The sequence below is a fragment of the Ambystoma mexicanum genome, chromosome 4p, assembly GCF_040938575.1.
Source record: "Ambystoma mexicanum isolate Mex_15411 chromosome 4p, UKY_AmexF1_1, whole genome shotgun sequence".
NCBI classification, from domain to species: domain Eukaryota; kingdom Metazoa; phylum Chordata; class Amphibia; order Caudata; family Ambystomatidae; genus Ambystoma; species Ambystoma mexicanum.
In genome coordinates, this window is record NC_090927.1 from 704,322,442 (window position 1) to 704,350,286 (window position 27,845).

Sequence of the window (27,845 nt, forward strand, 5' to 3'; positions counted from 1 at the left end):
ACATCCGCAACGGATGTTTGGTCATCCGAGGTGCCCCCGTCACACTCAGTGTGTGTGGCGGTGGGGTAAAGGGGTTCCACCCGTGACATACCGTACGCTGCCGACTGCTTTACACAGCGCTCCTTGAGGGTCTAAGGCCGAAGGAGTTTGCAGGCTGCACACACTTTTCGTCGTGCTCTAGGGGGAGACAGGTGTTGCACGTCCTGTGTTTGTCCTTCCAAGGATATCTGACCCTACACTTAGAGCAGAATCTAAAAGGAGTCCTTTCCATAGCCAGAGGGAAAGATGACCAGACCAAAAGGGTAAAGAGGGCAAAGGAGGAAAGACATACCGACAATATGGCCACCCTGACCCCACTCTCCCTACTGTACAGGTCGGCCAGAGGGCCCGACCACGTGGGAAATCCGGCCGCCGGATCTTAGGTGCCGAAATCCACAGCTGTAGACGAATCCCCCGCAGTCTTCGTCGAAGATGTTCTTGTGACCGAAGTGACTTAACGGGGAATAACTGAGAAGTCGGTATAAGAAACAATGTCTCTTCTGTAAGAGCTCTGCTATAGGGCGACCAGTTATCTGGGCAGAAAAAAAACAATCTGAGGTACCTCGGCAAGTGAGGGATTTTGGGTACACTACACGTCACGATAGGGATAGTGTTACAGACACGCCTAGGCCGACGTCCCCTTTCGGTCCCCGAAAGACAAGATGCAATACTCTGTGGTTACTACTGGATGTCGGACTATATGCACATCATGTGATTCTAAGCAGATTAACAAGCATCAGAAACATTTCTGACCGGTGAAGAGAGCGGTTCAGGAGTATTTTAAGAATGCCGGTGGAGGTGTAGCTAAGAAGGCTAAATGTGACTGGTAGGCAAAGTTTGTATGCAGTACCCTCTGGGAACACTACAAACAACTCTGACTACAGGTATAGGAAACCAACCTTTGGTATAAGCTTGTACCACAGTTTTGGTAGTGTGTTGAGCAGGCAGGCTTATCTCAAGAACGGTCAATGTGAACTGTAGTGAAGTTACAGAGATTTACAGTTACAAGTATTCAAATAAACTTACACAAGGTTTTTTGAATAAACAATTATTAATTTATTCATCAGTCAGTTAGAATAAGCCTTCTTCAGAAGGGAGCAATATAAAAGTAACCCTCTAATACACTTCATGAAATGGACACTCTTAATCTCTCTAAATAAGTAAATACCCTTTTGGGATGGCCAACAGACACTACCTACATCCTCAGGTGACATTTGCTAGGGTGCTGGGGACATTCATATATCACTGTTGCATTTAGAATCATATAGTAATAAGTAAAAGGAAAAGATTTAGAACATACAAGAGACCACAAATATTCTTAAGCAGGCAAATACTTTTGTATTCCCCAAGAAGAGTCATTCAGTACAATAGGCTAAGCCAAAGCAATGGGAAAAAGTCTTATATAGTATGAAGCACTTCTGATTTGCACAATGTCTTAGTAGTCTTTGATGAAAAGAAGAATCAAATGAAGGGCCACAAGCTGATTAGACTTGTGAGTAGTAGAAGATGCAAGCAACTCTACAGTAAGAGGTAAGTTCCCTCAGACTTTTTACAGTACCTTTGTATTGAAGAAAAAGTGCAGCAGATGACTTCTGTTCCTGTGCAGCTCTCACTGTTCCTGGGCCTCTGTCGTGGGGACAAGAGGGAGGACTTCTGGGAACTCCTGCACTGCAATGGGATGGTCACCGCTCGCAACCGGCAATCTTCAAATCAGTTGCTGTTCAGCGTTTCCGCTCCTCGCTTCTACCTCAAATAGCAACAGCGCGGTTCCTGGCTGTCAAGATGAACTTTCCTTGGTTCTGGGGTCCCGCACTCTGTTGAGGGGGCTCAGGCTCGATCAGTCCTGCTTCCTGGGGATCCAGAGGATCTTCCTGAAACTCTAGGCCAGCTTAAAAGCAACGCACACAATCTGGTGTTCCTCTCCCTGGCTATACGGTTTCCAGCAGCAACTATGTGGAAATTCAACTAGTTCTGAGAAGGATTTCCAGGTGGCTTACTTTGCAGTTGATTGGTCCAACCAACTCAAAGGGAGAAGTCGTCCTTGCAGAGGCTTCTCTGTCGATATGAATTTGGAGTTTCAGCACAGCAGCAGGGCTTCACCGGGCAAACCAACGGTCCAGGAGTTGCAGCAGGTGCCCTCTTCAAGTTCTTCTTCAGTTCCTTCATCCAGTGGTCAACTCTGCCTTCCAAGCCAAAAGCCTTGCCTTTTATTCAGTTCTCTCCCATTCATTCCAGCTGTCAGTCACCCATCAGGGTGGCTGTCCTTGCCGGACAGTCAGCCGGCAAATCACCACAGAGTGCATTTGGGTCTCCTAGGAGACTAAGCAGAGGGAGTTTCGGGCACCTCCCTCCCTTGCTGCCTATCTCAGACACCCTGGAGCCAGAGGCGGGCTTCACTCGTGAATCCCGCCAAAGGCAAAGCGAACAATGAGACAAAACCTGGTTTGGCGCGCAGAGTTAGTCTCAAGAAGGACCTTTCCACAAAGAAATGGCAAAAAAAGAAGACCAGGGCCATTTTGACAAAAATGGCACCCTTGGGTGCTTTACTGCCGCTGCGAACGGAGCCTTCGGTAAATGCACACCACAGTAATAAAATCGAAAAACCACTGCCACCAGCCATTCAGTGAGGAAGGGGTAACATAAAAAAGCTAGACAAAGGGGATACTAGGTAACCACTCCAACACCTTATTGTAAGATAGTGTGTGCTGGGTCTAGAAAGTTACAATGGTAAGTAAAGTCAATTTCACTATACTGCTCTGGGAAACAGTAGTTTATCCCAGAGAAGGTATTTAAACCTTTGGGAAATCTGAAAGAATTCCCTGTGCCACTGCACTGAAGGTGCTGTGTGACACAATGTAAAAGACGATGCCTATGGAGTTTGTCAGACTCCATAACCAAAAGAATCAGTGTTCAAAATCACATTAAAATAGATGAGTGGGATAAAGGGTCTCACTCTCTCCAGGTTAAGTCCTCAAAATCCAGCAAAGTTGGTGGGGGTCTCTAAGGTGGAGGGAATTGGAACATTTCTGAGAATTCTCCCTAACTGTGACGAGGTAGAAGTGTATTCATATAGGAGCAGGTGGGACAGTGAGGAAGTTGGTGAACTGTCTTCAAGTTACTGTACAAGGTTCTGTGGGAACTGCTCAGGACCAGTTTTGGAGGAATTATTGAAGGAAGAAGTATCTGTAAATTTCCATTTTTGCTCAATATGTGGAAATGTTTTGGGTCTGCCGGGAAATAGTTCTATGGCACTGCTGCAGGAATTACACCCAGATCTAATGAGATTCTTTAAAGAAATCTCTTTAGAGCAAAGAGAAGCATAAGGTTTATGGTGGAGTGGAAGAGGTCCTCCCACCCCCTCGAACGGCAGATCCAATATGCTTTCTTGGACGTCCGGCTTGAATTTAGTTGCCCGGAGCCAGGCTGTCCTTCTCATGTCCGAGGCAATACAAATGGTACGTCCAGAGGTGTCAATATGGGCCACGGTGGATATCATTAGTCCTGCGCCACCAGGTTGGCATCAGCCAGTCCCGCCTTGAAACGTGATTGGCTCCGAGTAGGGAGTTACGGGAGGAAGTCCGCAATTTCCCGCCATAACCTTTGGTTAGCAGCTGTCAGCATGGCATCAGTGTTGGCCTAACGAAGATATAAGGATGCGTTGGAATACAGCTACCTCCCGTACGCCTCCAAGATCTTCTCCTCCTTCCCTATTAGCATTGTCGCGGAGGATGCCGAGGACTACGGAGGCTTGCAGTATAGTATAGTATAGTATAGTGATGCCGCAGCGATCACCGAGCAGTGTGGCCGAGGATGGGCTGATGGCAAGAGTGTATCCCCCCTCCATCTGCCTGTACTTGGCGTCCGGGCGTCGAATGACCGGCTGGACAGAGTGGGGCTTGAGCCAACCCTTTTTGGCCAGGGAGACTACATCGGCCTGCAGTGGAATTCTCATTTTGGCAGAGGGGCGTCACGTGAGGACTTCAGCCAGAACCCCCTTTGCTGGCTGGTCAACCTCGAGTTGAGGTAGGCCCATTTACTCCGCCAGCCCTGCAAGACGTTCGTGGAAGGCCCTGGCTGAGGATGGTGCGTCAGGATCCTACTCCTCATCCGTATCCTGTAGTTCAGGAGGATCCTGCATAGGTGGAGTAGCGGGAGCCTGAGGCTGGGGTACGGGGACTGGAGCTGTAGGCTGAGGCTGGCACGGAACCGCCTGAGTAATCAGCTGGGGGGCCGGAGGCAGAGGCTGCGCCGGAGGAGGAGCCTGTGGTGCCGGTAGCATCGTAGGGAGCACGTCCCTGATGGCGTCCCTGAGGATAACACCTATCTGAGGTGACTTCATGACCCGGAGGAACCTCTCGAAGAACCCTTCTTCAAAGGCCGGTAAGGTGGTAGGGGATACAGATTGAGTAACGGGAGGCTGCTGGAGCCGCTGCATACCCTGCTCGTAAGGATGCAGTGGGAATGTAACGCTCACCTGATTCCCGCAGAGGCGCCGGTCTTGACTGGGTGAATGCCGTATCTTCAAAGGTGATGTGTAACACACGGTTGGCTCTTTGGGCTGGACCTCTGTGCACTGTATGTCTGACTCGAAGAGTAAGATGTCTGCAGATAGAAAATATGGGATTAATGAACTGGGGTTATTGGGTGCCTCTCTCCTCTTCCCTTTCTCTTCTCCTGTAGAACCCCAAAGATTAACACCCTCACCTTAGGTAAGTGAACGCCGAGCTCTCCATCTGCCTCGGGGCAGGGTGCCGTAACCAGTTTCTTCACTGGATAAGGGTACAGGCCTCTTGACCTCAGAGGACTGCTGTCCGTCGTTAACTGCACGAACGGTAAGTTCTGGGCACTTAAAATGTCAAAAGTCTTTTGTGATATCTCTTGTTTTGCAGGGTTCCGGCGAAGGCGGATGGCGGGCTGATGAGAGTTGAGGATCGAACCCGTGTGAGGAATAGAAGCGCCTGGAAGCACGTAAGTAAGCGCTTGTAGCCTGCTTCACGATGCGCACTAACTGTCCCTTTTATCTTGCAGGTACAAGTTCGGAGCTTTAGAGAAGCTGGAGGGTGCTGGAATACCCACTGGATTCGGCGGAGTAATGGCACGTGAGTAATAAAGTTGCCCAATGTCTTTAAACGCACCTTCTTTTGTCTTTCAGATGCGGGATGCAGCGCCGAAGGCCTCCGGAGCGTGCGAAGAGCTGGTAAGCTTTTGTCTTTCAGATGCCGGAATGCAGTGCATAGACCTCCGGAGCATGCGAAGAGTAGGTAAGCCTTTGTCTTTCAGATGCCGGAATGCAGCGCGAGGCGTTGGTGACAGCCGATGGACCAGGTAAGAGATGCGCTGCCACTGAAGACCGTAGTGCTAACCTGTTCTTTCTTTGTCTTTACAGGTGCTGCTGAAGACTGGATTCCAGGATGGTAAGCCTTTGTTCCCTTAGGCCCAGGATCAGAAGCAGAAGACACGATGAGCGTTCTGCTGCAGAGAATGCAGAATAACGCAAAGCAAGATTCATCCATCGGGTGTGGTTTAAATAGCCTCCTGTAGTGCTTAGGTGTCTCCTTCCACAGCCACGCCTAGGTAAGAAAAGAGTTCCTGCTTTCCAGAAGAGTTCCAGTGTTCTGAACCTAGGGAGTGGCTCCTGCCCCACCCAACAGGAAAAGTAGTCCCAAACAGAAGAGGATCAGGGGTTCAACTGGCAGGTAAGTAAGCAGCATGGTCTGCTGCAGGTAAGTCCACCCAAGCATTATGAGCCCGGCGCTTCCAGCGCTGGGACTGGGCATCTTTATGAGCCTGGTGCCACTGGCGCCAGGACAGGGTCCAAAAGGTCCCAATTGGGACTGGCTGGCACTCGGAACCGGGGTTATGGGTCTGCTTCCAAGGGAGTCGGGCAAGTCCTGATCTTTTGGAAGCAGAGATCATGACAGGGAACCTGCCCTGCGCAAATGAAGGACAGGCTGTAGGCCACGTACCTGGTTGAGGCCAGTCCCACCTTGACTCTCGTTCCTAGCCGAACTCCTGGAATGGAGTCAGACGGCTGCTGATGTCTGGCGTGGCAGCCATTTTGTCGAGATGCCTGCCACGTGCCTGCGTCGTGTTGCTTGGCTCACTGGGCCCAGCCTCCTCCAAGACTCTTGAGTGTGGATCGCGAGGCCTACCCTGCTCCTCGGGCCTAGGCCCGGTAGGTTGACACCCTCGGCCCGTGAGCCGGTAGAGCTGCGTTTAAGCATCCCCTCAGCAGTATTGCCAGTACTAGGGCATGGCCCTTCTGACATAATGCCGGTAAAAGGGCGGAGCCCGTCGGGTGGAGACCCGCTCAAAGAACCTTCCGGTCCCTCAGCACGGTCACCGGGAGGATCTGTGAATCCCTCAGGCGGTAGGCCGGTAGCTGGAGCAGCCTCGGTGCACGTGCTGGTACAAGGACCTGAAAGGTCTATGCCGCACAGGGGAGTCCTTGGGAAGGCGTCTCCCTTGTGGGGTGCAATGGAAAATAGAGGCCCTACCTTGGGCCTGGCTCGATATTTCACGAAGTTCTTGAGGTCCTCTGGAGGCGACTTCTGAAGAGCGCCCTCCAGCTGGCTAGTCTGTTCTTCAGCGATCTCGATGACAGGGCATTGCACGCCGTACAAGCTTGCCAACCGTGGTCTGGGCCAAGGCAACGTAGGCAGAGGGCGTGGGAGTCTGAAGTTGGGAAGAGCCCCTGGAAGGATGGACACCTGCTGAACCCTGTGGAAGTCGACATGCGCTGTGGAGGAGTGTGACGCCTGAGGACCGAGTAACTGAATGATAAGAAAGACAAAAAAAGACAAGAAGTATCCGTGTGGAATTTCATGGCCGAAGCCAAACCCAGGAGCGCTGGTGAATTCAGCCCGTTCCAGTCGACGCAGAAAAGGGGACTGAGGTGTGGCACCAGAGGGCGGAGTCAGGGCAGCACATGCTCCCATGGCCGCGCCCCAGCGCGCCCCTTAATTTAAAGGGGAAGAAGGTTTTTCCAGATGAAAAAGGTTCCATCTCCCGTCCCTTGGAAGGAACGCCCATGCAGTATGGAGGAAAGGGGACGGGACGTAAGAGTATAAACAATGTGAAGAAAGAAAAGGCAGGTCAGACGTCTATGATGTCCTCAGTTATAGTCGCTTAATGACAGGCACTATAATATCCACACATAGAAGGGATATAATAAATAAAATAATTGAAGACATACTAATATGGAGGATGCAGTCATCAAAGACGCTTCTTTTGGAAATGCTCTGAATAAGTAATCAAAAAAGAAATAGTTCAGACTCTTTAAATCATTGTTACAAGGTCAGCTGTGGCCAAAAGGTGAGAACAAAAGCAAATAAAGTGAAACTTCCACAAAAGAGCAAGCTGCTGAGAGTGAACCCCAACTGGAGTTTTTTTTCCACTGGAAAAGTACTTCTCTGCGTCTAAAGTATTTTGAGTTCGTAGATTATTCAGATATTTTTTCTTAAAACGTTGAATCTAGATCACAGCAGTTGGAGGAAACTGAAGATTATGCTACTGGGAAGGGCTACCAACCTAAACGCCAGAGTGTAAAACTCACAAAATAAGGTGCTTAGACAACTGAAGTAAATGCAGTTTTTCTGCAATATAAACTGCTTGGGAAATCTATGAAGATCCAATGTTGAAGAAGGAACAAGTTACTTACCTGTAACTGTTGTTCTCCAGCATGGGTCTGGCATGGATTCACATGCTCATATTCCCCGTCATCAGGCTGGGAATCCTCGGTAAAGAAAAAAATCAGTATCAGTTTCGTTTCTGATCTGTCTTTCTTAGTAGTAACCAATCACTGATCTCTGGGTCGTACTGCCCCCAGCCAATGACTGCCCTCTCCCTAAGCCCCGCCTCTGGCAGCCATCCTCAGATTTGGCAGCACGCCAAGTGGCAGTATGACCAAGTGAAGAGCCGCAGAGGGGTAGGTGGCAGGGTTCGCATGTGAATCCATGCCAGACCCATGCTGGAGAACAACAGTTACAGGTAGGTAACTTGTTCCTTCTCCAGCATGGGGTCTGGCATGGATTCACATGCTCATGAATAAAAGAATACATAGCATTATACTCATGCACAACCACGGGAAGTGGCAACAGGCTCAACATTAAGCAATACCACAACTCAGCATTAAGCATCTCTTACTTCCTCACCAGACTCACCTTAAGCGAAAAGGTTGCGCAGCACTGCTTGGCCGACCCTGGACTCCTCCCTGGAGTCCCGATCGACGCAGTAGAATCTTGTGAAGGTGTGCGTCGACCTCCACGTAGCAGCCCTGCAGATGTCCAGGAGGGGTACACCAGACAGGAACGCCGTGGTAGCAGCGATCGCTCTGGTCGAATCGGCTCTCGGACGGCCGGGTAGCGGTCGGTTTGCCAAACGGTGACAATGCATGATGCAGCCGGAGAGCCATCTGGAAATGGAAGTCTTCGAGAGAGCCTTCCCTTGATTCACAGACCCAAAGTTCACGAATAGCTGTGACGTCTTCCGAAAACTCTTTGTGCGGTCCACATAGAACTTCAGCGCTCTAGCTACATCCAGCAAGTGCAAAGTCCTCTCGGCCGGCGTCGAAGGCGACGGGAAGAAAACTGGTAACACCAAGGGCTCGTTGAGGTGGAATTCCGACGGCACCTTGGGCATGAAGGAGGGGTGCGTCCTAAGCACTACCCTTGTGTCATGAAAGACAAGTATGGAGGCTTGCAAGATAGGGCCTGAATCTCTCCCACTCGTTGTGCAGAGGTGATGGCCACGGGGAACGCTGTCTTCCATGACAGGAACTTCAAGGGCGCCGAATGCATAGGCTCGAATGGGGCTCCCATGAGCCTGGTCAGCACCACATTAAGTTCCCACGCCGGGGCAGGAGCCTTCACTGGCGGGAATGATCGGGATAGTCCCTTCATAAATTCCTTTACCAGGCAATGAGACCACAAGGACGCCCGTCCCGTAGTCCTGGTATATCGGGAGATGGCAGCCAGATGTATTTTTATGGAGGCGTGAGCCAGTCCAGCTTTGGCCAGCGACAGTAAGTACTGCAGCACTTGAGGGGCCATAATCCGCAGAGGGTTAATCTTCTGTGCACGGCACCAGACAGTGAACCTCTTCCATTTATGACCATAACACTTGAGAGTTGAGGACGCCCTGGCCTTTGCAATCAGCCGGGATATCGTACCCTCCAAACTCTATCGCTGCAGGAGCCAGGCCTGCAAGTTCAGCGACTGTGGGTCGCGGTGTAGAATGGCGCCTCCTTCTCTGGAGAGAAGATCCGCATCCGCCGGCAGCCTGACTGGCGGGGACGTTGACAAGTCCAGAAAGTCCGGGAACCAGACCTGCCTCGGCCACGCCAGTGCGACGAGGATCATCCTGCACCTGGACTTCTTGAGCTGGCTGATGAGGCGGAGCAGCAACGGCAATGGAGGGAACGCGTATAGAAACAGGCCGTCCCAAGGGAACGAGAAAGCATCGCCCATGCTCCTCGGCTGTGGGAACCTGCTGGCGAACCTCTGGCGCTTGGAGTTCGTCGCCGTCGCGAACAGGTCGATCTCGGGTTTGCCCTATCGTTGGAAGAGTTGATCCACTTGATCCTGGCGCAGTTCCCACTCGTGGCACAAGTGCAGCTCCCTGTTGAGTGAGTCGGCGATGGTGTTTTTTATTCCTGCCAGGTGGAAGGGAACCAGAAACATCCCCTGGGCGATGGTCCAGGATCTGTGGCAGATCCTGGGCCTCCTTGGATAGGGCTGGGAATCTGGTGCCCCCCTGCTTCCGTATGTAGAACATTGTGGTGGTGTTGTCGGTTAAGATCCTCACCACTTTGTCCTTGAGGGACGGGAGGAACGACTTGAGCGCCCAGAACACTGCACAGAGCTCCAAGATGTTGATGTGAAGGGACCTCTCCTCCGGAAGCCAAAGGCCTCTTGCGTGGAGATCTCCGGTGTGGGCCCCCCAACCCTCCAGAAGCGTCCGTAGTCACCGTCTCCTGAAACGCCGGGGTTTGAAAGTTTGTGCCCATCGTGAGGTAAGCCCGGGTGCCCCACCATAGGATCGCCCGACGGAACTCGTCGCAGAGGGGGATCCTGTCCTCGAAGCAGCCCCCCGCCTGAAACCAGCGGGCGTCGAGGAACTCCTGTAGCAGATGCATCCGAAGTATGCAAAGGGGTACAAGGTAGATGCATGAGGACATCATCCCCAGAAGGGACTTGATGGACCTCACCCTGGCCACGTCTGTGGCTAACAGTCGCCATACCTTGCCCAGGATGGTTTGGTCTTGGAGGCCAATTGCTCCACTGTATTGAGCTTCGCCCCCGTGCTACTTGCGACGGGACCAGGTGGGATTTGGGGTAGATGGAGAACCCCAGCTCCGTGAGCAACCGGACGGTTCTCGCCGTATGATCGACAGCGAGTTCCCTTGACCTTGCCCGGATTAGCCAGTCGTCCAGGTAGGGGGTAGACATGGATCCCCTGCAGGCGCAGCTGCGCCGGCCCTGGTGCCAGGCACTTGGTCAAAACCCTGGGTGCCGACTTTAATCCGAACGGTAGGGCTCTGAATTGATAGTGGCGTCCTTGAACCACGAACCTGAGGAGCTTCCTGTGCCTTTTTAGAATGGGGATGTGGAAGTAAGCATCCTCCTGGTCCAGCGACAATAGGAAGTCTCCTTCCTCCAGCTGTCCCAGTACGTGCTGGAGGGTGACTATCCTGAATTTCTGCGCCTTGATGTATTTGTTTAACCGACGCAGGTCTAGGATGGGGCGCCAACCGCCTGTCTTCTTTCTGACGAGGAAGTACCTTGAGTATACTCCGGAGCCTCGGAGCCTCCTGGGGACGAGCTCGATGGCACCTTTCTTGAGCATCGCCTTTACCTCCAACAGCAGTTGAGGGACGCGATTCTCCTTCCTGGCCATGGGAGGAATGCGAGGGAACTTCTTTAGGAATTCCAACGAGTGCCCGTTAGCCAGGGTGTCCAACACCCAACGATCGGTGGAGATGGACTCCCACACCCTGACGAACTTCGTCAGTCGGCCTCCCACTGGGGTGCTTCGGTGTGGGCCCGACCACCCGGCCGGGTCAATCTTGCTTGGAAGTAGCCTTGCCGCCTTGGCCACCTTGGCGACGACGGCGGGAACCCCCTTGCTTGCCACAACCTCTGTAGGCCTCCTGGGAAGAGGAGCGGGCCGCCTGGCGGTAGGTGGAGGAGCCACCGCTGGATCCTTTGGAGGCACCCTGTCTGCATCCAGAGCTCCGAAAGGGTTGTCGCTGCTGAAGCACCACAAGGGCCCGGGCCGTCTCCGAGTCGGTCTTGATGGCCTATAGAGACTCATCCACTGCCTTACCAAAGAGGTTGTTGCCGTTGAACGGCATGTCCAACATTCTGGTCTGGACGTCCTGGCGAAAGTCTGTCGCCTTGAGCCATCCTAGTCATCGGAGGCAAACTCCGTTGCAGAGTTGGCAAAGTCCGTTGCCACCGTAATGGCGTGATCCGACCCCACCTCGCCCTCCTGCAGAATTTCTAGGGCCTCCGCCCTTTTGTCATCAGGCAGGAAATCTAGCAGGGGAGCTATCTTGAACCAGAGCTCCCTGTCGTAGCGGGCCACGATCACCAAGGCATTGGCCGCCTTAATCGTCGTCGCCGCCGATGAGATGACTCGTCGTCCCATAGAGTCCAACTTCTTACCCTCGCTGTCCGGCGGGGAAGTGAAAGTTGAAGTTGAAGCCGCCGCGCCCGCCGCCTTCTTAGCCGCTGCCGAGACGACCGAGTCCGGCGTGGGCTGGGCCCTGAGGCACAAGGGGGCGGCATCGGGGACTCAGTACTTCTTCTCTTATCTGTCCCTCTTGGCGGGTGTCGTGCCAGGGTTCTTGTGGACAGCAAGCCCCTCATCCCAGAACGAGTAAAGGCACCGCGATCACCGTCTTCCTCTTAGCCTCTCGTCGTTGGTACAGAAACCCCTCCATTTTCTGTTCTTCAGGGCAGAGCTGGAAGAGCTCGGATGCCCTGGTTATTATGGCGTGGAAAGAGCCATCCTCGTTGGCTGGGGACGCCCGCTGGGGGGGGGGGGGCGGTGACAACGGGATGTCTGCTGTGTCATTGCTGCCGTCATCGTCCGTCCCCGTATCTGTCGCCGTATCCTCTGCCGGCGAGGGGGATGAGGGGTCCACCGGTTTCGCAGGCACGACGGGCAGAACGGGGTGGACTCTCCTCCGCTTGTTCGGAGGGCTTCCGGACGGGCCTGGTGGCTTCTCCGTCGGGATGTGTGGTAATCTCGTCCTCATCTCGGTACATAAGGATTGGATTGCCAACAAAATGGCCGCCGAGCTATCCTGAGGCTCGGGCAATGGCTGTGACGGACAGGATGGCCGCTCCACTGGGCCCTGTTCGTCGTGCTCGTCGCTATCTTCGATCATGTCAGCAGGGAACGTCCCCTGGGATCAAACTTTCTCGAACCTCTCGTTGAGGTTTATGAACCTCTTTTTGAGGCCTATGGACCTTTCGTTGAGGCCCCTCTCGGTCTCCACCAGTTCCTCCTCAGAGGCTGATTCCGAGTCTGTAACGGCCACCGCCCCCCCCTCTTTCAGCCAGGGGCTTCACGGGGGTCTTAGCGATGGGTTGGAAAGAGGATTCCCTCCACGGCGGCAGGGATACTCTGGGCCCACAGGCCGTTTCCATTGGCGTAGTCTCAGCCGGCTCCACCAGGGTCGCAGAGACCACTTCGGTAGAGGCCTTAGCCGGGTGGATCAAGGCCCTCACCACCTTAGGTGCGTCATGGGCCTTTGCCTTGGGGGGAGTGTTAACGCCTCGCTCCCCCTTCGAGATCGATCGGGTCCGCTCCAGCGGCCTACCCCTCTTCCCCGAACCAGAGCGCTGACTCGTGGTCGAACGTGCTGGGAGTAGCGCCCTGCTTGGCAACCGAAGAGCCCGACCTTTCGGCGCTCCCAGAGCCCACGGACTCGTGGTGCTTGGTCTTCTGTTGGGCCCCTGTCACCGGGGCACCCTCAAAGGACTTAGAAGCCCGCTCAGACTTCTTCGCCTTCTCACTTGCTGTGCCCTTCTCCAGCCAGGTGGCGAGGCGGGAACGACGATCTTGTTTGGTCTGTTCCGAAAGGTTCTTGCAGAACGCACAGTCCTTCTCCACGTGCGTCTTGTCCCCATGGAGGCAGTAGAGACATTGCGAATGCTCGTCCTCTTTGAAAACGTTATATAATCCGCATCCAGGGCAGTTCCTGAACAGCTTGGATCCGGGCGTCGAGCTCCCTTTGTCCTGGGTCATGTCCGTTGAGGTAGGCCGCAGATCTTTCGGAATCCTCCAAGAAGTGTAAACTCAACGAAAACTTCACCCTTGAGGGGCGTAGAAGAACTCCGAAATGGGTTCCCGTTATCGGTAGTAGAAACGGTGGAGCTTGAGGCTCGATTAAACCGAAAAAATGAGAAATTCTCCTGAAAAAACAAGAAAACGCAGTAAAAAACTCGAGAGCTAAACACGAGGACTCCCAACACTTGAGCGTGCGGTAAAAATCTGAGGATGGCTGCCAGAGGCGGGGCTTAGGGAGAGGGCAATCATTGGCTGGGGGCAGTATGACCCAGAGATCAGTGATTGGTTACTACTAAGAAAGACAGATCAGAAACAAAAAACTGATATTGATTTTTTATTTACCGAGGATTCCCAGCCTGACGACGGGGAATATGAGCATGTGAATCCATGCCAGACCCCATGCTGGAGAAAGTGGCATTATGAACTTTGGAACAGTGCAAACTGGCCACAGTGACTTCAGAACTAACAACTCTTCCACCAATGCATAGTTGCGATTCAAATATTGCTCATGAATGTAGATTTGCTCGGAGTGCGAAATTACATACAGCACATCCACAATGGGCAGCATAAAGTCTATCTGAAAGGATACTGTATTCAATGAAGAGAGAGTAGTTTCCTGCTGGCAAAGTAGGTTGCATAGTGTTGCTCCGTTCTATCAAGCGATAAAGTTTCCGGAATGTGGGTAATGCTGCTGTACGCATCCACACGATGAAATCTTCATTGATGAACCCATTATCGTCAGGATCCTGGGGATCCAACATGTCGACTGGTTTCGGCCAGTTCACAGGTTTTGTAGTCCCTGAAAAGAAAGCAATTTCATTATTTTTTAAAAGACAGCAAGGAAAACAAGACAAGTCAAAATGGCATTAAAGAAAATGTAATTTTTAGAAGATCGTAGTTCTCCTTCTGCTCATAACCCTCAAATGGCGCATCTGTAATGTGGTTACTCCCTGCCCAGAGCATTACTGTAGCTGCAACATAAGCTATGATCTCTATTTGCACAAAGGTCCACCATTTCCCCCATATGTTTTAATGATGTAACTTATGACGGACCAGTTACAGGTAATAACCATGTGAAATATTCACCTAGAGTTCCTTAAACACATTCTGGAAAGATTCTTGCTAGCTGATTTTGAGATGGTATGGAGTTGGGAAGAAGGGATATCAAAGCTAAAAAAAAAACTCACAATACCTTACCTGCATCATCCGCATTGTCTGCTCCTTCATTACAATAAGGATAAAGGGTTCATAGACAAAGGGCAGACAAATATCACTTATGATTGGTAAAAGGAACCATATGTCGGCGTGAATAATTGCATATGCAAAGATTCTTTACTAAAATAAGAGCATTATTTCTCCTTTTCATCACAACTAATGAATAGATGACTTAAGAAGAATCTACATATGGGATAATTGCAGAACAAAGCTAGCGTGCTGGACATCAAATAAATAATTCAACAAAATACAGGTTGCCAAAAGTGCTATTTATTCCAAAGAGACCTTTCAAGTCCACTTGAAATTTTCATTCTTCGTTTTATTTTTTTAACTTTCGTTTTGATCAGCATTTAAACAATCAGCATCAACAACAAATTCCACTTAACCCACCATCATTTCCCCTCTGGCAATCCGCTCCCTCGTCCCCATCTTCTCATTGTCAGCATGTTTGGGTAACATCAAACAGTCAATTAGTGGTAAGTCTCAGGGGGAATGATTCATGAGTCAATGAAAGTTAGTCTGTCTTGGATTGGCTCCCCCATTCAGGCAGGAGTAGAGACCAGTAATGTATATATGCTTGAAAGAGAGCCCTTCTGGGAGGAAAACCCATCCAACCATTTTTCAAATGGAGTGAGATACCGGGACCCCTTGGCGCCCCCCGTAGAATCTGAACACTCCTTTTAACCTTAAATACACCAAGATCGCGATCCTGTCCCGCCCCAGGCCCGCCTGTACCTCCTTAAAACTTCTGAAGCGTCCCTCCTCAAACAACTGGCCCACCCTCTCGAGGCTCCCATCCGACCACTGCTGGCCGAACCTCATTCCCCCACCTCGCCGGATTGAACGGAGATTCCCACACCGACAACATGGGTGAAGGCCAGGATAAAAATGTCCTCTTCGCTCCACAATTCCTCCAGAGGTCCCATAAAATACCCAACGTGGGGTGCTCCCTTGCAGCATGCGGAATGTCTCTGGAATGGGCCCACAAGTAATCTCTCACCTTCAACTGGTGCATTTCTAGGTCTTCCAAGTACGTCCAATACAATCTTAGGTACTCCCTCGACCGTTCCAACAATACTCAACTGCACAGCCTTGCGATACAGGTACGGGTCTGGAAAGCCAAAACCACCATCGTCACGCAGGAGCGCGAGGGTAGCCCACTTCTCTCGCGGTCTCTTACTCTGCCATATAAATCTAGACAGCACCCCCTTCAGATCCTTAAAGAAGGCTGCCGGGAGCCTTGCTGGGAGGGCGGTGAACAGATGGAGCAATCTGGGGAGGATGTTCATTTTCACGGAAATCATGCACCCATACCAAGAAAGGGTCTGGGGCTCCCACCTTTTGAGGTCTTCTTTGATCTTTCCCAGTATCGGGTCGAAGATATCTTTAGCAACCCCTGTGAGATCCCTCGGGATGACAACCACTAGGTACTTCATATGTGCCCATTCGACCCTCACTCCCAAGAAGCGAGAGTGGGAGTCCAGACAGGGGTACTTCGGAGCCAGAGGCATGATGCTAGATTTATCGACATTAATTTTAAGGCCCGAAAGGTGTCCATAGGTCTACATTTGTTCCAGGAGTTTGGGAAGCGAGGAGTCAACGTCAGTGAGATATCCCAGAATGTCGTCCACAAACAGCGACAGTTTGAACTCCACCCCTCCACTCTGGATGCCCTTAAACCCCTGGTTAGCTCTTATCGTGACAGTTAGCGGGTCCATTGTGAGAGCATACAGCAGTGGTGATCGAGGACATCCTGGTCTCGTGCCTCGCATCAGGAGGAAAGCGTCAGATAACACGTTAATGACTCATACTCATGCTGTGGGCTGCATACACAAGGCATCTACCCATCTCAGTTAATCCTGCCCAAGGACTAGTCTCTTCAGAACAGTCTTCATAAAATGCCTTTCCACCCTGTCGAATGCTTTTTCTGAATCTATTGAGACCAGGCACGCATTGCTCCACCGAATCTGGGCCGATACATTGAGTTAATAGTCTTCCGACGATTATCTGAGTCTTGTCTCCCTCGTATGCATCCCACTTGGCCACCAGGAACCAGGGACGGTAACAGACTTTCCAATCTGGAACCCAAGATTAGCAGCGAGATCGGGCGGTAAGAAGCACACCTCGCTGGGTCTCTTCCTGCCTTGTGTATAGTGACAATAGTGGCCTCCAGCATCGAGCTTTGTAAGGGGTCCCCTAACAATGCTGCGTTGAATACTCTAGCCAGGTAGGGGGCTAGCGTAGAGCTGAATCTTTTGTAGAATAGCACAGAGGACCCATCACTCCCTGGCGCAGTGCCTGACTTCATCCCCTTAATGGTCTGTATGATCTCTTTGGAGATAGGTTCCAACAAGCACTCAGTATCCTCCCTGTGGTATGCCTGGCAGGGTCACGGGGTCCAGGAATGCGGCTATCTGCCCCTCAGTCTGCAAAATCCGATGAATAAAGCTCTTCGTAAAACTTCAGAAATTCTGTCCCTATTCCCACTGGATCATGTACCACCCTGTCCCCCTCTCCAGCCACAATCGCCTTTCTTTTCCTTTCCTCACGTAGCTTCCAAGCCAGTATTTTCCCTGCGCTTGTGGTATTTTTGTTTTAAATATAGTAGCTGCTTTTCTGTGTCCTGAATCAGGATTGCCTTACGCTTTGCTTTGTAGAGCTGCAGTTTAGCGGCTTTACTCAGCGTGAGGTACGCTCCCCCAGACCTCCCGGTTAGTTCCAGAATCTTCTCCCTTAGCAACTCTTCCTGCTTCCCCCCTTTCTTTTTCTGGGTTCCTATTCAGATGAGCACACCCCGCAAGGTGGCTTTAAAGCTCTCCCAAAGAGTCGGCATCCGCACCTCCACATTATCATTAAAAGCAAAATAGTCTGATTTCTGTCAACTACTGGGCGACTTCCCTATGCTTCAGTAAAGAATCATTGCAGTGCCACCCTCCCGAGGCCCTCCGACTAGGGTCCCTGCCCACCAAGATCTTAACCATATCGTGGCACGACTATGGGACTGGGATAATACATCTCTGACCAGGGCTTTCACTTCAGTATCCACCAGTATCAGATAAATCCGGAAGTAATAGTTATGGGTCGAAGAGAACAAAGTAAAGGGTCTGTCTCCCCCCCCCCCTCCAATAACATGTCCGTAAAGGCCCAGTTCTTGGTTGATCCTCCTAAACCTCCTGGAAGCTGCCTTACCTGGGTTGTCGCCTCACCCAATTTCTTTCAATCACTAACCGGGTCCAGGACCATGTTGAAGTTCCCACCCACCACCAGTCAGCCCTTTTTACCCCCTCCCAAAAATCTGCCTGGCCTGTGTTGGGAGGGTAGAGCAAACACACTGATCTTTCGCCATTCAGGCATCCCTTTATAAAAAAGGAACCGACCACCCGGGTCCCTCTAGGTCTAGTCAACCATCAGGACTAACCGAGCCAGTAGAACAATTGCCACCCCTCCTTTTTTCTCAATGTCAGAGGCCACAAAAACCTCCCCAACGCACCCAAACCCCATTCACAGTTTCCTGCCCATCTGCCAATGTGTCTCTTGTACCATCAGGAGATCCAGTGTGGCTCTCCGGAATTCCTGCATGGTTATGGATCTCTTGGCAGGCGAATTTAGCCCTCTGACATTGAGGGAACCAATCGGTAATTCACCTCTCAAGGTCATGACTCCGTTCCCATACCTCCCACTGATACCATCCCTCCCTGAGAAAATCCAAACTGAATAGCTGAACAACTTGAGCCCCATGAAGGGAAACCCCCCCCCCCCCCCCCCCAACAACTAAACCATTAACCAACCTCATCCTACCACCAAGTCTCATCAGTCTGCACTCCCCTTCCTTCCACCCCGACCATCCCATCCCGAACATATCCCCACTATCGTCCAAGATAGGATCACCAAAAGGTCCCAAGTCAGCAGGACTCCCTACAAAAACTCTCCATTACAGAGGCCACCACCCCACTTATTACAAGAATCCAAAGCAATCAATCACCCCCTCCCTCTGCAGGGGTAACCGCCCCCGCCTCCCCTTACCCAGCAACATCTAGTCAGGGGCCAGAAGGACCCCTTGGCAGGGTGTTACATTTTTCAATTTGCAAGAACCCGACATCATTAGTCTAGCAGCTGTGCCATCGATCAGCGGTCTCTCCTGAGCGTATAGCTGGAGCCATGTGGCCCCCAAGAGTTTGTTGGAGACTCGACTGAGGTCACTCTCCAATGCCAGCCGATAGTTTTGGCCATCATACTGAAAGTTGAGGGGGAATGGGAATCCACAGCGGTATCAGACCCTCTTCTCCATCAATCAATTGGTAAGTGCTCCACACATTCTTCTCCTTTTAAGGATGACAGCCGACAGGTCCTGGAAGATGGGTGCCCTGGGCCTCACCGTACTTAATCAGGCCACCTTCCTGGCCCTCTCGAGGATCCTTGTTCTCCGCTCGTAGTATTGGAAGTGCACCAGCACCGAACGGGGCCTCCGGGACCCTCCACCCGCTCGATGGGCCCAATCAATAGCAGGTTCATCCATGGCGTCATCTCCTAACAGAGTGCAGAGTCCCTCCTGAATGGCTCTTCTAATGTCGCCCTCCTTTTCTGGGAAAACAAAGAAGCGTACGTTTTTACGGCGTTCCCTATTTTCTAGGTGGTCCATTTTGAGTATGGTCTCTTCCTCCGTCCTCTCCAGTTCTCACAACCTCACCACCGTTTGGAGTTCTAGGGTGTCCACTGAAATCTAGTTGGCCTCCAGCCCTTGGATCTTATCTTCCACAGAGAGGAGTCTCATCCATTTGTGCCAACCTCTGCACAAGGGCTTATCGAATGCTCCCGATGTTCTCCACAGGGTCCGCCACGTCGAATTTCGTAGCTGCTGGGTCCCCTGCCATATTGACCCCCAAGGGAGGCCGGCCCACCACTTCCCACAAGGACTCTCCAGCTCATGGACCTGGGTGGGGGCAAGGTGTAATGGCCCTCGCTCCGTGGATCCACACTGATTCCCTCAGGGCCTCTGACCAACAAGAGGGTACCTCCGGCTGGGTGTGTCTGCCTCCTCAGAGTTTCCAGGTCTCTCCGTGCCCATCAGCCCTCCTTCTCCTGATGCGCCTCAGATTGTAGAGTGGGGCTCCGGTCCCGAGCCAGGGCTGTCCCCTGCCCCTCTCTCCAAACACCCTATCGGCAGCGGGTCACTGGGGCAGAGTGTGCCACCTCTCCCGCCACTCCACACCCTCAAAGCCACAATGGTATGTCAGGCCAGGTGCGGGGAGAGGGGCGCTCTGCTGGTGCACACCATGCCACAACCTCTTTGCTGCACTCCCACAGCAGCTGTGAACGCCTATTTCCCACTGCTTCAGGGGGTGACCTCTCACCCCAACATATCAGGTCTACAACCCCTACGTCTTAAGGGGGTAGGGGGGCCGACCTTGCCCATTCTCCAGCTGTATTAGGTTCCCCTGCTAGAGGTAGTGTGGCCCTGCCCTCCTCCTCCATCTTGCAGCATCAGTAGCGCCCGGAGGGGGGGGGGGTTGTCGGCTTACCGCCTTACCTGGGTCTTCCAAGTCGCCGGACCAGGCTCAGTCTTCCAGCTCTAATCCATGCCCCTCCTCACCATACGTTTACTGCAACGGATTCGCCTCCCTCAGCCTTCTGCTGTTGCGGGGGCTGCCGGCAGGGCTTACGTGCCTTAGCACCTGTATTAGGTAAGCCTAGATGGGAGCTCCACAGGCCCAGTCCCTCCTCACGCAGGGTCCGCTCTTCTACGGACCTGACGTGGCTTCACAGCTGCTCTTTACCATTCGTTCGTTCTGCGGTCTCAGCCGCCGATTTCTTACATATGGCTAACTCTGTCATTCAGGCTCAGATTTGCATCACCCTGGAACGGGGGAGCCCCGGCCCTTCACCTTACAGGGGGGGAATCTCATCCACGGACCGCAGGGGTTCAGGGCTCAGTGACCCTTTGCGGCCTCTCGATCAGGAGCTGGAAGATTAGCTGGCCATACTCCACAAGCCCCCTGGTGGCCTCACCTTCATTTTAAATGTTTTTAATTGTGCTATACTTTGTACAATATTCAAACCAATCTTTCACAAATTCTTACATTCAAATGTCATAATTCTTTACCATTATCTGTTGACTAAAATCTTCTATATTGTACATTCAATTCTAAAATGTCATGAATCCAAACTAAAAATCTAGACAATGCTAAAATCAGGGCCATTTGGTGATGTAAATCATAGGTGGCTGCTGACATTTCCAAGTGTGTGAGTAAATTTATCAAAGTGCAGACATTGTAAATCAAAGGTTTCTTTGTTTGTTTGTTTGTTTATTTGTTTATTTTATTTGATAATGCGCACAAAACCCAGGGGTAGCCGGGCGCAGCAGGTACAAGGTTACTTAAGCTTGGGTTACATACAGTGTATAGGCGAGAAACAACATAAAAGTGCAGTAAGAACATATCAATACACACAGTGTAGAAGAAAAAATCTAGCATATAGTTTTAAGGGAGTGTACAGGTATAGGTAAGAGAATAGAATCATTTTAGACAACGGTATCGTGGTCATTGGGTGCCACGAGAGTTAGTTTGTCCAGAGCCAGTTTTTTACCTGGCATCTAAAATTGGAGTAGGGTAAGTTGGCTCTCAGTGCAATGGGCAGTGCGTTCCAGGCCTGGGCAGCTTTGACAGGGAAGCTTGCTCCGCCCGCTTTGGAACGTCTGAATCTAGGGGTTTCGAGCAGGTAGTGGTTAGTAGCCCTAGTATGGTGCCTGGATGATTTTCTAGTCAGTCTGGCTGAGATGTAGGGGGGAGCAGTGTTGTTGAGCCCTTTATGGGTAAGCGATAGTGTCTTGAGCAGGACTGTCGCTGATTTTGAGCCAGTGGTGGTCTTTCCTAACGTTTGAGATATGTGCTTTGCGGGGTATGTCCAGGGCTGCTCTAAGAGCGTTGTTTTGAAGGATTTGCATTTTATTTATGATGGATTTGTTGGCACCTGCATAGAGGGCATTGCAATAGTCCAGTTTGGACATGACTAATGCATTGGCAAGCATGATGCAGTTGGTATTAGAGAGGTAAGGTCTACAGGTCCTGATTAATTTGCATGTGTACGCTGTAGAGGATGCCAGGGTGTTAACTTGTTTTTTAAGAGATAGAGTGGAATCGAGGTAAAAGCCCAGGGTTTTTACCTCAGTGGCCACCTTGATTGTGTTGCCATCTATGTTGAAATTACGATAGTTGGGGTTCAGTTTTTTTAGGTTGGAGTCGGAACCCAGTATTAATATCTCAGTTATGTCGTCATTTAGGCAGAGGCCGTGGGAGGCCATCCATGCCTGAATGAGGAGGTAGATTTTGTTTACTAGAGCTGTATCTTCGACAAAGTTGCCTGATAGAGGTATGAGAATCTGCGTATCGTCCGCATAATTCGTGTAGGTTACCCCTAATTTGTCAAGTTTGTCGAAGAGAGGCTTAGTAAAGATATTATACATAGTTTGGGAGACACATGAGCCTTGTGGGACACCACAAGTGATCTGGATTGGGTCCGCTGCCGCTACAGGGGAGAACACTCTCATGGAACGGTTGGCTAGGAAGGATTGTACCCATGCTATAGCTTCACTTGAGAAGTGAGCGGCAGACGCTAGATGGTTGCATAATACTGCGTGATCCACTAGGTCAAAGGCCGCTGACAGGTCAAGGAGGAGGAGCATAGCTGTATTACCTTTATCCTTCAGCTCGTCGATTTGTGTTTTGAGGTCAATGAGGGCTGTTTCGGTACCGTGCAGTGGTCTGAAGCCAGATTGCCGTGTACCTAACAGTTGGTGCGTCTCCAAATGGTTTTGGATTTGGAGGTAGGCTACTCTGTCAATGATTTTGAGGAGAAATGGGACTGTAGTAATAGGCCTGTAGTTAGTGGGGATAGCTGGGTCAAGTGTCTGTTTTTTGAGGAGGGGGGAGAACCCAGGATCCTTTAAGGTTGGTAGGTACAGTGCTCGTGTTGAAGGAGTCATTGATAAGTTTCGAGATGAAGGGTGCTAGATCTCTAGCTGCATCCTTAATGATTTGCGCAGGGCAACTGTCGCCTTGGCAATTTGACGGTTTAAGGGACAGAATGACCTTTTCAGTTTCCAATATAGAGATATTGGTAAACCTGAAGGGTTTACCGTTGTTTTGGGAGGGTGTGCTGGGTAACTCCTTCAATGGGGTGGTGTGAGTACCGTGAGGGCTCAAGGAGGCTTTTTTCTCAGCAATTTTAGATTGAAGGGTTATGATTTTGTTTGCTAGAGCATTTTGGATGCTAGTGCACCAGGATTTGTCCTTGGGGACATTGTCTGTGGGGGCAATAGGGTTTTCCAATTCACGAAGAATAGTGAAGAGCTCTTTGGAGTTAGAATTGGCTTTACTGATTCTATGATTGAATGAGTCTTTTTTCGTTTGAATAATTTCCTTTTTGTATTTTTTGGCAAAGTTAACAAGTGTGGTTTTATTGTCGGCAGAGGGAGTATGCCTCCAAATAGCTTGGAGTTTGCGTTTTTGGATACGCATTTCTTTGAGATGGGGAGTGAACCAAGAGTTAAGGTGAGTTTCACGTTTACTTTTATGAAGTTTGGTAGGGGCAATCAGGTCTAGAGCTTTGGTCATGGCGTTGTTAAATGATTCAACTAACTCACTAGGGTTGGAATCATTAGGACTAGCTATGAGAGTTGGTAGGAGAAGTGGAAGTAGTTTTTCCGCTGTGATTTCTTTTTTACTTCTTGTTGGCATGGGGGGTGCTATTTTATTCTTATTGGGTTTGGGAGGTTCGATGTTGGCTGTGAAGCATATAAGATGATGGTCGGTCCATATTTGAGGTAGGATACTGGAGATGGTGATGTTGCAGTTGTGGTTGGCTATCCAGTCTAGCGTGCGGCCTTTTGTATGTGTAGGAGCTAGGACATTTACATTCAAAGCAGGTGTTTCAATGATTCTTGGGTCTTGTGGTTTCTGCACAGTCTGCAATATTGTTCCTTTGGAATTTGAAAACATGAACCTAAAACTTCTCCAAGGAAACCTGATTAAGTACTTTCGCAACACTTTCCCAGGATGTTAAATTGCGGCAAGACCTCTATACAACAACTGGAAATATAGAGTTTCAACAGTACAACCCCAAGCTTCTTTTCAACATACAATGGGTCTGCTGTCCAATAGGGTTTTAATAAGAGTTTGCAAATGTAGACAACTCCACCAATGACTTATTCCTTAAGTCTTTAAAAAGAGAATTCCAAAACAGCTCTCTAATTTTTGCATTCAACTGCAGTTGCTTCCATACCCATATAGCTTCAATGGAGGTCAACCCTAATTCAAATCTTATTAGTACACGGCTTGGCACAGACTTAGACAGCCCAAAATATTTTCCCACATATCTCCTTTCTTTATAAATGTTCCCACGCTATGTTCAAACTCCAAACCATACAATAGTTTCATATTATATTTGATATAGTACATTTCGAAAATCTGAATAATATTAATTTTATTTTAATTTCTTGTGTTTTGGTTACAAAAAAAGAACCTTACACAGCCATTCAATACCATAATTATTTCACAATGAAAAAATATACAGCAAAACTATCCTCAAACAAATTACAAATGTCAAACATCTTAGTGTAGCTATCTTTAAGGATATCTGTTCACCCCTTTTTATTCCAAAATTCATCCAGTCATAAACATACATCCTGTGAAAAATGTATTAAAATTAATTAAATCTCTATATAAAGGTTTTAGGACAATTCATTATAAGGTGGTTCTGAGTCTCAAACGATCCAGTTCGCACACAATCTGTGAACCCTTTCCGATCTACTTACATCCAGCCTAGCAAGCACCCTCCACCGTAGCAAAAAAGTTTAATCAGAACCTCATACATGTCCTTATCCAGAAAGGATTTCTAATATAAGGTTTTGGGGAAGCAAGCAGCTTTAACTGTTGAAACAGTTTCCCTATACAAGACATACTTCAAGTTTTTGTCCTTAGTACGAAGCCAGTCCGCCTGCCATAATGCTTTTCTTCACCTAATGGTAAGATAAATCCAGAAGATCACTTGAGCTTGAAGAATGTTTGAGCAAAGAGTGAGAAAAGCAAATACAACCGGATACACATTTGGAGGTTCCCTTCATCATCAAGATGTTAATGTTTTTCAATAAAGAGTTTGGAACCGGGGACCCGATCTTATGAAAAAACAAAAGGGCTTACCATTCAAAATGGGCTTGAATGGAAATTAGTCTATGTTCCTGACGAAATACACAGGAAGGAACACACTTGGGCAAACCCAAGGTACCTCTCCAGATCGGACTCCCGAGAGCCTGCCAACTGATATCTTCCCCAAGGCAAAGCAAATCTGTATCATAAATGAAGGTGGAAGGATAATAAATCTGGAATTAACTTCGATTTCTAATATGTGATTAATGGACGCAGAGACAAGTTTCCAAATCTTGAATTGAGTCTCTTTAAAAGGTAACTAAAAAGAACACTTTTTTTCTAATACTCCATATGTGTTGTCTTTGCCTTCTGGTTGTATATTTGCAAATCCTAAATAAGTATACTGACTCACTACAGCCAGATGTACATACTTGATTTTCCAGACGAATGGTAGTAGAAACCATGACTCTTTTTTTGTGTGTATTCATAGCCAGATCAAGTGCATCAATAAAAGCACTAAAGGCATCCAATGAGCGGTGAAGGGCTATAGGCACCTGGTCAAATAAAACTAGGTCGTATGCAAGATATTGCATATGGAGAGGGCCTAGCTTAAAGGGGAACACAATACTCTGCTGCAGCCAATCCACCATATGACATAGATCAAGATTAAATAAAGCGGGGGCCAGGACACAGCCCTGGCGCACCCCTCTGGCATTAACTGGCCTAGTCACTCCTCCATTCATATTCATTCGAACCTTCATCATGATATTTGTATTTCAAGCAAATACATGTTATAGCAAACTGGAAGTCCTCACTGAGTCGACTTCAACCACAGGGTTTTTCTCCTTACTATTTCAAATGCAGATTTTAGATCTACAAATGATAGCTATACTTTTATAGTTCTCATAATCAGACTCAACAGAAACCCATTTAGCTGCGTACCTAGCCCACTTCTGAATCCAGCCCAATATCCAAATGACCAGACAAATATTGATTTTAACTGGGTTACCAGGAGTTTCATTTTCTGTTTGTACTTCTCCTCAAATTTCTTTATAGATTGAGTACTCCAAAGCATAAGCCAGATATACTAATTTGTTTACAATTTTACATTTTTCCTTACCCAATAACCAGCTTATCCTTTTCAGATTATTTTTCTTCAAAAATCTTAGAATTGTTGGTTTTGTGGAGTTTATGACCAATTTGTTGTTCTGTGTATTCAGATAATGCTGTTATGCTGTTAATTACCTTTACACTCCGATTGCAGTTTGATCGAAAAAATTTCAAATCATCGTATGCCAACCAATCAAAGCTTAAGTTTGCAAATCTGATTGGAAGGAATTCATATTTATACAACGATGCAGAATATCTGCAATGTACATCCCTGCCTTAAACCTATATCAGTGCTTAATGCTTCCGATAAGAAGCCCTCAGCTGTCAGCCCAATTCTGATTTCTGTATCGGAATGCAGTCATAATCGGCTTGAATAAACCTTCTAGATTTACCCAGTTCTTTCATTTCCACCAAAGAAGGTTTCTATTAACTCTCGCAAAGGCATGAGGATAAATCAATGCTAGCCATATATATTGTTGGTCACTTTTGCCCACGGCAAATGCTTTTAATAGCTTAAAAAAAAGCATCCCCAGTTTTCTTTTGAATCCCACCTGACATTTAGATAAAATGTTATATGGGGAGGATTCCACTTTTTTACTTCTTTAAGGAGCAGTGAGGCAAAAATGTTGCTTGAACAGTCCAGCGGGCACACAGACATATTTTTGGGGATCGGTTCTCTGTCCATTTTTGAAAATGGGTACAACAATCACTGTATGCAACGTCAGCGGAGGTTCCTGCACCTGTAGAATATTTTCGAATACGCTTTTTAGAGATGCTGTCCATAGCTCTGGATTATATTTAAGTCTAGTTGGAGCATTTTGATCCGGACCGGTTGCTCGAGAGTTTTTCAAGCTCCTAATTATTATTAATATAGCCTCCTCAGTCATTGACCCTTGCAACCTACCAACATCTCTCCAATTCACTACCTTATGGCACTGTGCTCTACTGCTTACCTGAAACAAGTGTCTAATGTGGACTAAACATGTTTCTTCACCAATTTACTTTACATTTACATCGCGCTCCAGGTACCCACAGGCTTAAGGGCGCACATATAGTTCACACAGAATTTTGACAGACGTTACAGCTTAGTCAATACACAGGTAGACAAAAGGTCTCTGCGCTAATCAGATGCCCAGTAGAATACGAGTGATTTGAATCTCTTTTTGAAGGCTTCTGTAGACTGGATCACGCTTAAGTCCAGGGGGAGAGCATTCCACAACAAAGGAGCTGCTATGCTAAACGCTCCCTTGAGGGTTATACTGGAATTACAACGCAACAATCTCAATTGGTGGGTGTTGTTAAATCTCAATGCCTTCTGGCAATGTTTCTCAACTACCCCCTCCATTAGGTAGGTGGGCATACGACCTAGTCGACATTTATGGACGATCAGGAGTAGTTTAAATTGTATTCTTGCCCTTACCGGGAGCCAGTGTAGGCTTCACCTGTCATCGGACACATGGTCCCTTCGTTTGAGGCCCTTCAACACCTGTACCACACTGTTTTGAATCACCTGCAGGCGATTGGTCTCAGATAGTGGGGTCCCAATGAGCAGACTACAGCAGTAATCTATTTTTGCACCAATTATGGCTCTTGCGATTGTTTCTGCATTATTTTGTGAAATAAGAGGGCAAAGGTGAGATACTAGCTAATGGTAGTAGGTGCATGACAAGACCAGAATATTCGCTTGGGGTTACAAATTTACGTTCTGGTCTAACGTCATGCCCAAGGTCTTCACTTTCTTTAAGACTTATCTAGCAATCTGCAATATTAAAGCTGTTGAGAATGGAGCCTAACTTAGTCAGTTTATTATCTGTTCCCACCAACATATGTTATTTAGGGCTAGGCCATTCAAGACCATCCAATTTTGTATAGAATCGTATACCTTATTGATGTGGTATTCATCTAAACTGTGTGATCCTGTTAGTGGTACGACACATTGTGTATCATCCGCATAATTAGCGAACGGGATATCTTTATGTTAAATGTTAAAGGTATTTGTACTGCGCACCGTCACCAACGGAATTGGTCCCCAAGCGCTCTGGC

At 49.1% G+C, this 27,845-nt stretch overlaps 1 protein-coding gene across 1 annotated transcript in view; it reads right to left on the minus strand.

Annotated features, from left to right (window-relative positions):
• TMEM30A (transmembrane protein 30A) overlaps positions 1 to 27,845 on the minus strand; it is a 284,456-nt gene that overhangs the window by 51,507 nt on the left and 205,104 nt on the right. The window contains exon 6 of the mRNA XM_069606265.1: positions 13,928 to 14,137. Coding sequence (XP_069462366.1) covers positions 13,928 to 14,137 — 210 coding nt within the window. The remainder of the gene's footprint in view (positions 1 to 13,927; positions 14,138 to 27,845) is intronic.